At 41.0% G+C, this 11,949-nt stretch overlaps 4 protein-coding genes across 6 annotated transcripts; 2 read left to right on the forward strand and 2 right to left on the reverse strand.

Annotated features, from left to right (window-relative positions):
- Positions 1 to 1,721: 1,721 nt before the first annotated feature.
- LOC106651146 (defective pharyngeal development protein 4-like) lies at positions 1,722 to 7,198 on the forward strand. The gene is made up of 6 exons (XM_023462533.1): positions 1,722 to 2,251; positions 2,591 to 3,037; positions 3,117 to 3,441; positions 5,454 to 5,678; positions 5,754 to 6,046; positions 6,110 to 7,198. Exons 1-6 carry the CDS (start codon positions 1,804 to 1,806, stop codon positions 6,313 to 6,315), a joined length of 1,944 nt encoding a protein of 647 aa, XP_023318301.1. The 5' UTR covers positions 1,722 to 1,803; the 3' UTR covers positions 6,316 to 7,198.
- Positions 7,199 to 7,249: 51 nt separating this feature from the next.
- LOC106651200 (growth arrest and DNA damage-inducible proteins-interacting protein 1) lies at positions 7,250 to 8,482 on the reverse strand. Of its 2 annotated transcripts, none has more exons than XM_014369620.2 (3): positions 8,399 to 8,482; positions 7,743 to 8,317; positions 7,250 to 7,687 (listed from the first exon to the last, which is right to left on the reverse strand). In XM_014369620.2, exons 2-3 carry the CDS (start codon positions 8,213 to 8,215, stop codon positions 7,339 to 7,341), a joined length of 822 nt encoding a protein of 273 aa, XP_014225106.1. In that variant the 5' UTR covers positions 8,216 to 8,317; positions 8,399 to 8,482; the 3' UTR covers positions 7,250 to 7,338. The 2 variants fall into 2 exon arrangements, with proteins under 2 accessions (XP_014225106.1, XP_014225105.1); XM_014369619.2 differs by having other exon boundaries at positions 8,394 to 8,473.
- Positions 8,483 to 8,556: 74 nt separating this feature from the next.
- On the forward strand, positions 8,557 to 9,398 carry LOC106651177 (NADH dehydrogenase [ubiquinone] iron-sulfur protein 5). 2 transcript variants are annotated; one of them, XM_014369575.1, is made up of 2 exons: positions 8,557 to 8,679; positions 8,963 to 9,398. In XM_014369575.1, the coding sequence occupies exon 2, from the start codon at positions 8,979 to 8,981 to the stop codon at positions 9,288 to 9,290; it is 312 nt and encodes a 103-aa protein (XP_014225061.1). In that variant the 5' UTR covers positions 8,557 to 8,679; positions 8,963 to 8,978; the 3' UTR covers positions 9,291 to 9,398. The 2 variants fall into 2 exon arrangements, with proteins under 2 accessions (XP_014225061.1, XP_014225062.1); XM_014369576.1 differs by lacking the exon at positions 8,557 to 8,679 and adding an exon at positions 8,688 to 8,785.
- LOC106651176 (solute carrier family 25 member 40-like) lies at positions 9,389 to 11,621 on the reverse strand. Its single transcript, XM_014369573.2, has 7 exons — positions 11,187 to 11,621; positions 10,929 to 11,107; positions 10,723 to 10,857; positions 10,488 to 10,647; positions 10,223 to 10,419; positions 10,073 to 10,154; positions 9,389 to 9,825 (listed from the first exon to the last, which is right to left on the reverse strand). Exons 1-7 carry the CDS (start codon positions 11,296 to 11,298, stop codon positions 9,596 to 9,598), a joined length of 1,095 nt encoding a protein of 364 aa, XP_014225059.1. The 5' UTR covers positions 11,299 to 11,621; the 3' UTR covers positions 9,389 to 9,595.
- Positions 11,622 to 11,949: the final 328 nt, after the last annotated feature.

An 11,949-nucleotide genomic window follows, 5' to 3' on the forward strand; every position in this document is an offset into this window, starting at 1 on the left:
TCAAAGAATGCTTCAAAGTTCCTCGGACAAATTACACGGAAAAAATATCGTAGTGTAAATTATGAAATTCTTAGTTGGTAAAACAAAACATCATTTTAGTATGGCTACACGGAGAGAAAATATACGCGATTGAGGGGGGACCTGTAGTAAGCGAAAATCGCTGGAACGCTTGCCTGGCTCAATCGCTGGCTGTCCGGCGATGATCGTCGGAGACTGTAGCGTTGCTTTGGCCGCTCGCACCTCCTAGCGTGGAGGCTCCGACGATCATCGCCGGACAGCCAGCGATTGAGCCAGGCAAGCGTTCCAGCGATTTTCGCTTACTACAGGTCCCCCCTCAATCGCGTATATTTTTTCTCTGTGTACTTTGTTGACGCTACTAAAATGCTGTACGATATTTTTTTCTTTGCCACTAGAAAGTTAACAATTTTCATTGAGACAAAAATACGTATTGAATGTTATGATGTAATTTGTATAATATACCAATCCGTTACAAGAATTGAAAAAAAAATTAAGATAGTAAAAAATGATCCCCTTTTGCGATGAGTTCCTTGGAATAGTTGTAGAAGTAATAAAATTTTAGATACACTTCGAGGTATTAACGATGCAATTTTATCATAAAACAAAAAATCGGAGATGCAATTTGAACAATATTTTCCAAGTCGCACTATAGACTTTGAATGTACACTTGAAAATTTTCGATTTACTCGGAGCTTTCCTCTTGAGTCTCTTAAAAATTTTTCATAAAATCATAAATTAACGCCAGTAGATTGTAAATGGGCAATAATTCAAGAAGTAAAAGAAAACTGTCGTAGTAGAGAATTAAAAAAACCTCGAAAAGGCGAAAGTTGAAAAAGAATCGAATTTTTTAGCTAGGTAAACAAAGAGCGAGAAAAAAGGCAGTCGATCGAGGTTCTGTGAGTTAATTTACGTATTTTGCGTACGTAGGGACGAGCGGAGTGACGTAGCGACACGAGAAGCTCATGGCGCATTTGCGAGCGAGGCATCGCTGCACGTAAGTGCGTTTGGCTCTCAGAGGGGCAGGTTTGGTGCGCCCGAAGGGTTGGTCTCTTTGGTCGCGCGCGCATCTGCCGCTGCTGGTGCCGCCGCCGCAAATTCAAGCTCGCCCCCCCCACAGCATAGAAGGGCTAAGTAGTTGCTGCACCGCGATCAGGCCAATATAAGGCCAAGCCGAAGGGGCAAATATATCGCGCGGAGCTTGTACAGGCGTACAGGCTCGCTATTTTTGCCTCGTCAGTCAATCGGCTCGTTGCTTCGGAGAGGCAAGAGGAAGAGCCGAATAGCGACGATTTGGACGCGTATTTGGGGCATTGGCCATGACAGATCTCGCGAATATCCAAGGATCTCGGCAATGTCGAGGGAGGCCGCGCGCCGAAGCTTATCGATCCCGAGCTTTGCTAGCCGATGCGAAGGAGTGCGTCGCAACTACTCCGGCCCGAAGATAAGCAGCGAGCTTTAAGCAAAGAGCACGAGTTTGGAGATTGGCTGCAGAGAGTGCAGCAGAGTGAGTCAAAGTGACGAACGTTCGATCGAATTTGTGTCAAATGAGTGCGCGACGGGAGGCCCCGAGTGCGGCTAAATTCACGCTTACGGCGTGCAAGCGCGACTCGCAATTGTTTTGAAGAAAGCACCTCTTTTGCCGATCGCGACGCCCGATACGCGTGTGTGCGTCGAGTCGCAATCCGTTCGCGATCCTCGTCGAGCCAAACAAAGTCGGCGCAAGTGCAGCGCGAGGAGAAAAGAAGAAGAAGAAAAGAATCGGGAAAGGAAGAGAGCAGTTTCGCCATGATCGGGCCATCGTCGGGCAACGAGCAGACGTCGCAAGCCCCGTCGGCCGACGACATCGAGCAGCATCTGCAACAGAAGCGCCGCATACTCGACGAGCTCGACATCGACAAGCTCTGCGGCGAGGTTTGCACCGGTCTTCATCCACACCATCATCATCGACAGCAGCACAAGAGACTTCGACTTCAGCAACAGCAACAGCAACAGCAACAACAACAACAACAGCAGCAGCAGCATGAAAACCACTACGATCCCGAATCAGCGTCATTTTTACTCGAACACGATCCCGCAACGGTACTGGAATTGAGCGGAGCCGCGATTTACTTCAACGACAGCGAGAACAATCAACAGCAAGAACAGGGCATCGACGACGAGTTATCCTTGACTAGGTTGGAGGTCCTCGTCGTCGATGGAACGTGGGACGAGGCACTCGAGAGCTTGCAAGCAGGTGACTCTTGTTATCCTCTTTATCGCGCACTCTTGCACTGGCATCGCTTCAAAAGGGCCTAAATCTCCAACAGATCGCGAGTCAATTTTTCGAATTAAGCTCCGCTTTTTGGCCTCGAACGATTTTCAAGTATTTCTTCATTGTTTAACGTTCAAGGATTAGCGGGCGACGAGTGACGACTCTCGAGGCACGCGAGCCCGATGTTTGTTTGTCTTTCTAACCGCGACTCAACGACTTGGCAATTTACCTATCATCGGCACACTTTTTACATTTTCCTCATTCGTGCACCTTGCACCTGCATGAACGCAATTTTCGAAACTAACCGTTGCATCTCTACAGCGGGGCCGCAATCTCTCACGGAATCCCAGAACGAGCGACACGACGTTCAGAGCTTACATAACGTCGACTTTGAAAATTCCTACTGGACTTCGGTCGAGCCAGTGGAACATTTGCACGAGCAGCAGCAGCAGCAGCAGCAGCATACAGAAGAAAGTCAGCACGAAGCGACGCAAGAGCGCCAATCGAGCGCGCTAACGTTAACGCAGCCCGAGAGCAGAGCAAAGACCATGTCAAAATGTCTGGAGAGCGCGAGACAGACGCTGCAGCGAAATCCGGCCAACAATTTCGTGGCTCAAACGCATCAGCAGGCCACGACGAATTTTCCCTCGGTCAATTACGAGGACCAAGAAAATGGCAACTTGTCCTGGTTGCTGGACTTTAAGCTCGACTCGTTTATCGATCCACCGGAGCACAGGACGACCGACTCTTTCGCTAAGAATCCTCAAGGTTCGCCTCACTTACTTATCGAGATCTGTCAAATCGATGAAACGCGAGAGAGAAGTAATAATTGCGTTTTGTTTGCTAGGCAAGCCGTCGGCAAGATTCAATGCTCACATCGGCGGTGGCAGGACTTTGGGCAACCAATCGTACTCGCTCGCTGCCGACTCGACTGGCAAGAAAACGTGCAATAACAACGTCGAAGCTGCGTTGCAATACGACAGCGTTTCGTTCGTCAGTTCGCAGCAGCAGCAGCAGCAGCATCAGAGCCAGCTCAACTACGGCAACTCGGCGGACAATCGAAATCGTAGTTCGGGCCCGAAAAAGCCTCCGTTCACCTACACCGAGCTCATCGAACACGCCTTGCAGGAGCGAGGCGAGCTCACCGTTTCGGCCATTTATCAGTGGATCTCGTGAGTTGTCGCTCGTCGTTTTACACGAAGCTTTGTCAACTTTTAGCCGATGAGGCGATTCCGCATCTTTGAGAAATCGATCGGATCGACGATGAAATTTCATTGGCAAAGATTAGCGCACGAGTTTGGGATCGCGATTGCACCAGAAGCACAAAAGAGGAAGGAAAAAGGGAAAAAAGTGAAAAAGTAGGGAATCGCGTGCGGGAGTCGCGAGCTCGAGCCGACGATAAAAGCACTGGTACCGCCTCCGATGGGCTGCGATTCGACGAGTCACTGGCCAACCCCCTGCCAAGTCTCGGCAAAGCAACCCCCCGTTCGTAGCCCGCTCGTAGCCCGCTCGTAGCCCTCTCGTAATGGCGTCGGTGACTGCTAAGCCTTGTTCTCGCTACGCCAATTATTCCACCCGCTGCTGCTTCTTCAACGAGACTCTCGCTCTTGGGATAAGTAAAAAAAGCTTCTTAGCTTTGTTAAAGTAAAAGCTTAGGCCGTGTCTTTACTCGGGCATGTGCGCTAGATCGAGGCCAACCGTGCAGCCTCGTGAATTGACATTTTCTTGCTCCGCGCTTGCGTCCTCGGCTCTGCTATTTAGTCTACCACGATCGCGAACAATTGGATTCTTTCGACAGTTTACGCAATTGGCGAGCTTCTGTTCGGCTTTCTTTTGCCTTTCCCTTCAGAAAGCCGAGCTTTTGACAGCTTTATGCGCGCCTGGAAAAATGGAGAAATGGTTCGCGAATACGTTGCGATAAGTACACTTGCAACATGGCTTTAATTGAGTAAATATGCAGGCGCGCAGATTTGATGAAATTAAGCTTCTTTGTCACGCGATCGCCGTGAGCAATGGCACAGGTTGCGGCCTGAGCTATAGCTGAAAAAATTAACAATGGACAAAAATGTCGGCCTTTTCGATCGCTCCTCGATAAATCATTCGGTAAATAATATTGCCTTGATTTATTGACCAATGACTCTTTGAGCTGATCGATGAATAATAATGCGCGGCTGGAAGTAGTTGGATGTTTGCAGCCGCGGCCTGCACTAGTCCTAATATAGGATACGAGCTGCAGTTCGGTGAGCAGGACGGAAGCTAAGGCGCGTATACAGCATGACGCTTGGCACGCTCGTCGTCGTCGTCGCCGTCGTGCTCGGTGAAGCGCGTAAGCGGCAACGTTTAGCCGAGTCAGGAAGGGGGGGAGGTCAGTCGCGTGCCGAGCCGATCAAAGTCGATTCGAGGGTCGTGCATATCGCTTTCGTTTGCAAATTTACTGAGAAAGAGGGACGCGACTCGCTGCGAGCAAAGGGCCACATACTGAAATAATTACGGCACAGGATGTTTAACGTGGCGTGACGCCGATCGCGAGCGCAGGTGTGTGGGTGAGCTTTTTCGTACGTCGCTGGCGATTCGCACGCTTCGCCTCATCGCAACAGCTATCTTGTCCTTCGACCCCTGCGTTGGCCGCAATCGTCCGATATGCTCCCGATGCCTCGAATCGACCAGCTTGGCCGACTCCATTATTATCAAAACAAATATACAAAAGGCCTTGTTTACCTCTGCAGAGCGTCGATTTTCAATCCGTCCGAGATTTTTTATTTCTTCTCGAATTTGGTGACGCGTGATTTTTCGCGCGAAATAAACCTTGCCAGTGGAAAAGGAGTCGCGCAGCGAGCAAAGAAAATAAATGAAAAGCTTGGCCCCCGGTATACTCGCGTCGTGCCATCTTTTTTCGTGCGCGCCAACTTTAGCCGGAGCCAGCTTTGGGTGGCAGCTCCATTCGACAGCTCCCTGCGTGATCCGGTCGCATATACATGCATGTATGCATATATCGCATGGAGGCGCGCGGCGGAAGGTCACCCTAGCTCAAATTACTCTTGCCAGCCCTTCTCGACTCAATTTGCAATTTTTTCCCTCCTTTCTTCGTATTGCGATGGCAAAGCTGCTCCTTACTCTCCCGTATGTAGCTGGCTTGCGCAAGTTTTATGTGTATAAATAATTACGCTTACATTCACTTTTACAGAGAACACTTTCCCTACTACAAGAGCAACGACGATCGCTGGAAAAATTCGGTGCGGCACAATCTGTCGATAAATCCTCACTTTCGCAAGGGCTCGAAAGCTCCCCACGGCGCAGGCCATTTGTGGGCGATCGCCAGTCAGGACGAGTCGAAACCTCGGCAGCTCTTCAACATCGCCACCATCAGGCAGGCTCTGGCCAACGAAGAGGCCAACATCAGAGCAGAGTCGTGAGTTTTGCTTTTTCCTTTTTTTTCTCGCAAAAGCATACGCCTTCTGATACGTTCTCGATCCTTTTAACGCAGCAACGCCTCTAGTACAAAACGGCGCAACTTGAACGAGAGGCCGGAAACTCGATGCCCCATCGACGAGGTCGCTGCCGCCACGGCGAGCATCGCCCAAGCCGTCGAGGAGGAGCCGATCATCGACTCGGTCTCCTTGGAGCACTGCGCAGAGCAGATTCTCAGTGGCATCAAAAAGGAAGTCGAGGTGCAGTACCTCGTCCCGATGCCGCTTCCCAACGGCCAAATACGCCAACAGTGCCAGCCGAGCGTCCTGACGCAAGAGCAGCCCCCCATCGTCTCGATGAAAGAGACCGGTACGTAATTCCTACCGTTTCGCACGTCATTTTTCATTAACTAACTCGACCGATTTTTTCCAGACTTTTTGAATCCGGTTTCCAAGGAAGTCGTGGCCGAAGAGTGTGGCCTCCTGGGTGGAGGCTACCTCGTCACGGACCTCAATCCGTCCTCCTTGGGCCTGAATATGAGCGAGTCCGAGGTCGTCTCTACGGACAATTTGTTCGGCGAGGAGCTGAGCTTTCAATTCTACGAGTTTACTTCGTCGACCCAGATCCAGTCGGCCTGACATCAGCATCGCGATCATCAACAAGTCGGAAATATTCACGTCATACTTGTTGATGAGCCAGCCAATGCCGACGACTCTGCCGTGGCGTCCGATCAACCCCATTATTGCTCGGATCCCTCGGCTACTTCTTTTTCATCGCTACTCGGTGACTTTTCCTACTCATAGGCGATCGCGCGGACACCCGCTGCTTCGATTCGCACAGCGGCCAGTTCGTACGCCTAAGCTCGACTACCATCTCTTAAGACCGTCTTAATTATATTATAATTCTTAGAATTCTCCTAATATTGTAATGTGTAATTCGTATCACGTACCGAGACAAGGTCGAAAATTCCTGTTTGCTGCATACAAATGTCTCAGAGTCAAACTGTACCGATTTTTTGTTGTAGAATAAAGTCATTTTTACTATATACTTTTAACCATTTTTGTAATCAAGTATAATTGGTATCGACTATATTCTACAACAAGACCGCCGCACTCAATGACTCTGCAACAACTTTTCCACAAAACATAACAATATTAATTGTAGGCTTTTTCTCTGGGTATGTGTACTGATAAGAATCATGACTTTCCTAGTCTACGCAGAGTGTAATCGTGGCCAGTCTCTCTTTTTTATATTAGCTGTTAGCATCGTAATATGGTCAGGAATTGACATTTTTCCAATTATATTTTCTTTTACACTAGTGTTTTAATTTTAGTTAAATGAATGTTACTCTTATCAAAAACAAAAACATTTCTATTTTATAAGAAAAAAACTGTGTATTGTGCTTTTTACCTAGTATTACTATCAGAATGTACGTACTTATAGAAATAAATATTAGGGAACATGCTAAACAAATGAGAAATTATATTTTTCATGAAGGAATTCATTCAAAATACTTACAAAATAATTTTGAAAATTTTACTACTATTTTAACAAAAGAAAACTTTTCTTTTGTAGATACTTTTTTTTTTATTCATAACAAACTATACAACATTTTATTTTATTGATCTGATTTCTTATTATCTATAGATTTATTGCTTTCATCATTTCAACGTATCTTCCTTCTTGTCATTTGAATTAGATCCAGTTTCTTTAGACATTTTTGATTCTTCTTCTTTTTTTTGTAAAAATTTCAACACTTTTTCTTTTGCCAGTTGCTTTTTCAGTAGCTTTTTCTTTTTCTTATCTTCCTTTTCTTTCTTTTCCAATAGTTCCTTAAACTTTTCATCATTGGGATCAATTCTGTATCCATATTGCTCACGCATTTCATCCAGGGCCCGTTGTCTTTGCTGTTTAGATAGCAGTAAAGCAGCTTCTTTTGCTTGGATTTTAGATTCCAAATCAGCTTGCCACTTATCAAAATTAGCTACAGTTTTATCAATTTCTTCTTCCCTGTAAAAATTGTTTCAATAAGATATAAATTTTGAATGTAATAACAAAAGTTTACCTTTTTCTTATTTTTTCTTTAGCTTCAATTTTATCATTTTCAAATTTCTTCCATAATTCCTGAAGTTTATCTGGATATTCAATTTTTTCATACTCTTGCAAATCTAATATATCATCTTTAGTTGGCCAACAAATAGCAGGATTTACTTCAGCTGCTTCTAATCCATATCTACCGATAAGTTTTTTTTTATACCAAACTGAATTGTGGTAGGTTTCTGGAGCGTTATTATAAGGCTTTTTATCATGTATGATATTTCTATGTTGAGGAGCCAATCCCGACACATTTCGCATTTTTTCAATTTCTTCCTCCGTAAATTTGATTTCTACTTCATACTGAGGTATTTCTTCTACTTCTAATTCATTGGGAACTTCTGTTACTTTAGAGGTTGTAGAGTAACAATATTTAGATACAATTTTTTTTAACGTTCTAAAGCTAAAAACATTCGATGTCGATCGAGTAACAAAGGGATTCATGGCAATAAGTTTTGGTAATTCAAATGAATAATAATCTCAATAGATGAAACAAGGTTAATCTTAAACACTTTCTTCAGACCATATCAAGCTAAGAATATAAATCTGTAAAAAAAAATGTTGAATTTTTATTAGAGAAAAAACCACAATCAAAGTAATAAATTAAACGTCAATCCCATACTCAACTGAAAAAATATGTTTAATTTTTATTTTTATGAATAAAAATCAAAAGTGTCAAGCCAGCGGAACACCACTCACGAGCTCTTGAAAATTGCAGTCTGCTAATATGCGAATATTGAGTGAATGCGTGCGCAGACGGCTGACATTTTTGAGTTGACTGTGCTTCTACTGCTGTGTTGTGAGCTGTGGCCTGTCTGATCTGTATTCGATCCCACGATCGAACATATTTATATAATATCTACATAATTCGTTAAACTCAACAACTTAACATTCGTATTGTCATCGAGGTATTTGGTTTTTACTTATTTCTTACTTCAATTCTGAAATTTACTCAAGTACAGCAGGTTTATTATTAAATTACCAGCGTTAAAAGATTAACTAAATCAATTCAATGTAGGTTAAAAACACGAACGTTTAATGTATTAAACAATTTTTCCATTTTTTGAAGTAAAGAGTTGTTTATATCAGATAAAAAGCAGAAATAAATAAAAATACAGCTTTATGAACTATATTTTGTCTGTAACACAAGCGTTTTCACTCTATTTTTATTTTTGTTTTTTTTTTTTACAGAAATTGAATATTCAAGATGTCTATTCACCAGCTTCAACTAGATGCTCCTATTAAAGCTTTTTCTGGGCACCTTCTCCCCAGAGTAGATGCTCAGCTGCATGAGACATGTGCTTCATTTGAAATGAGAATGGCTGATTGTTTAGAGGCCTATGGATACATTAATGGACAGAAAAAATGCCGAGATTTCATTGCTGACATGCAAGAATGCATTATTAATGGTAAACAAAAGCAAAGAGTTCAAAAAATGAGAGAAGAGCGTCATAGACAATTCAAAAATGGGGAAAGGAAAGAATGCTATCTTAAAACACCAGAATATGATGCATATTAATATAGAACATTGCTTAATTCAAGGAAATTAGAATTTAAAAAATCTTTCAAGTATGCTAAAAGTTTATGCTGTTATAATTTGAATAAATAAATCACATATACATTAAAATAGTTTGTTCTTTTATTGAGAGCCTATAGAAGCATTTTTTACAAATGTAATAAACTAAAAGCTGCATCTTTCGCATGTGGAAATAGCAACAATTTTTGTTATAATAAAACAGGAATAATCAACAAAAATTTTATCAAGATTGCCCATTTCTTATTTACAATTTTATTTGACATATATGCAACTACTTATATTTTTATTTATTTTTGGTTCAACAAATGAACATCACTATTTAATCCTGTAGAATATTTGTTGGCATTATAATTCTGAAAGAAACGATTCCCATGTTCAAAAGTAGAAATCATAATTGCACAAGCTGGAGCAACTTTAACTAATCTTGGAGTAAGTCCTGTGAATAATCCTTTCAAACCACTTTGAGAATAAATTTTTTTTATGGTACTCCATGTACTCCTAGATTGTCTTGGTTTATCTACAATATATTTGTATTCATAAATATATAAAGGAAATGAAAACCTTGTACATTCATATGCCATATTATTTATTTTTTGGTATTCTATCGATTCATTAGTATTAATTCAAATGAATAAGGATTAGATGGGTAAAATTTTATTTAAATGTTTGACATTACCCTGGCAAACCCTTACAATCCTTCATTCAATAAACTCATTATAGGATGCTAAAAATTCTTAATAATTAAAATTAATTCAAATGTTTACCTGAATAAATTTGTTTTTCTCCCATTTCTATTTGTCTATGAGTTTTAACTACATCAAATGGAATAGTTACAAAAGCTGCTATCTATAAGAAAAATAGCGATTATTATAATTAAAATGCATAAATTTAAAAATTCACACTTATTTACTTACAGAACCTGCTACAGCTCCTGAGATAAAGTTAAAAGTAAAATTTTGTTGCAATTCAGAAAATCTGTTTTTCAGCCCTTCATAACTAAACCAGTAAATTGCACTAAAAGGTACATCACGTAATAAAGTAGAACTTAAACCCATCCATAATCCTCCAACTCCTCCATATTTTACAACAGTTCTCAAAGCTTGCACCATTTCTTTAAGTGAAATTATTTCATTATAATTATCAAATAAATATAAGATAATTTGAAAAATATTAACCTACCCGAATAACTTAATTTCTGTGACTGCATTTTTGTTCTAATCAACTCCAAAGGGCTCACCAGAGAAGCAGCCCATATTCTTGCTGTTCCTCCTGCAATAGCAGGAATCCAGAGAGGCAGCTCTTGATGAATTTTATTTTGAACATTACTATTATATTGATCCTGTAAAAATAATATGAATTTAGTGGCAACATATTTAATTACCGGCTAATATATATTTTTTATTTATCTGTTTACCTTTAAATGCAGTTTTATCTGTTCATAAGATACAAAATATACAATTGTAGCAGGTACAGCCAATACTAATGTAGGACTTAAACCACTCCACAGGGATCGTACACCCTCTTTCTTACTTATTTTAACTAAGGCATCCTAAAAAAAATCAATTTAAAACCATTTTTGATTAATTAGAATATTTTTTTTTTTTTTTTTAATAAAAATACCAGTGTCCCAGTAAATTTTCCATTTGCTTTTATCCAATCTGTTTGACTCATTCCTCCTTTTCCGTTTGCACACGAACAAATATGGTCCATTAGACCATTACAATATAAAAAACATTTATTTGAGAGCATCGCCTTTTGTTGAGCTTGCAAACGAATTTTCACAACATCTAGTGGTGTCACTGCAAAAAATTAAAAACATTTCATCTAGAAGTGGCACACTATGGAACTGAAGTGAACTATGAAAAGTTATTTACATACCAATAAAAGAAGTCAAAAATGCTCCTGTACAGGATGCTATTGATTGTTGAAAAGGATTGACCCTAAACTCAGGAACATCCAGATCAATATCACTTGCTTTGAGTGATGACATTTTTTTTCAAGTAAACATGCAATAGACAGTCAGCTGAAGTATTTTGATTAGTATATCACAAAGGTTACTTATGAAATCATGTATACATCGCTATAACCTTTTGACAGGAGAGCCACGGCATTTCATATATTTCTTAACCTTGCTAGTAAAGTATGAACGCTTTCAAAAGAACTGAATTTATAAATGAACGTTTGAATAATCGATAACACTAGAATATTAATTATGACTTTTGCTAGTCTTATCTATGAACTTGAATTGCTAATCATTTTCGCTACTCTTACTGCAGAGCCGTCATTCCATAACAATACCTATACCTACATAGTAGTAAACTTAAGCGTAGAAATGATATTCATATCTTAGGTATACCACGTGTTTTGTACATGGTTGTAAACAGAATATATATCATATACAATAGGCGTCTTGTACAGTTGAAAAAACCACGGCAAGGTGCAATATTCAACAGTTCGCTGGCGGCAGTCATTCATTTTTAAAAAGAAGTAATATCGATTGTCAATCAAATCTTTAGGTAGTATTTCAAATAATATCAAGAAAAATTGTATTTTTCCAAAATTTTAAATGTGTCCTATTCAAGTTATTATTACCTAATCAAATTCAAATTCAGAACGAAGATCGTTCATCTACTCAGTATAG

The sequence above is a fragment of the Trichogramma pretiosum genome, unplaced genomic scaffold (genome assembly GCF_000599845.2).
Source record: "Trichogramma pretiosum strain Unisexual culture from Peru unplaced genomic scaffold, Tpre_2.0 scaffold8, whole genome shotgun sequence".
Classification (NCBI taxonomy): Eukaryota; Metazoa; Arthropoda; class Insecta; order Hymenoptera; family Trichogrammatidae; genus Trichogramma; species Trichogramma pretiosum.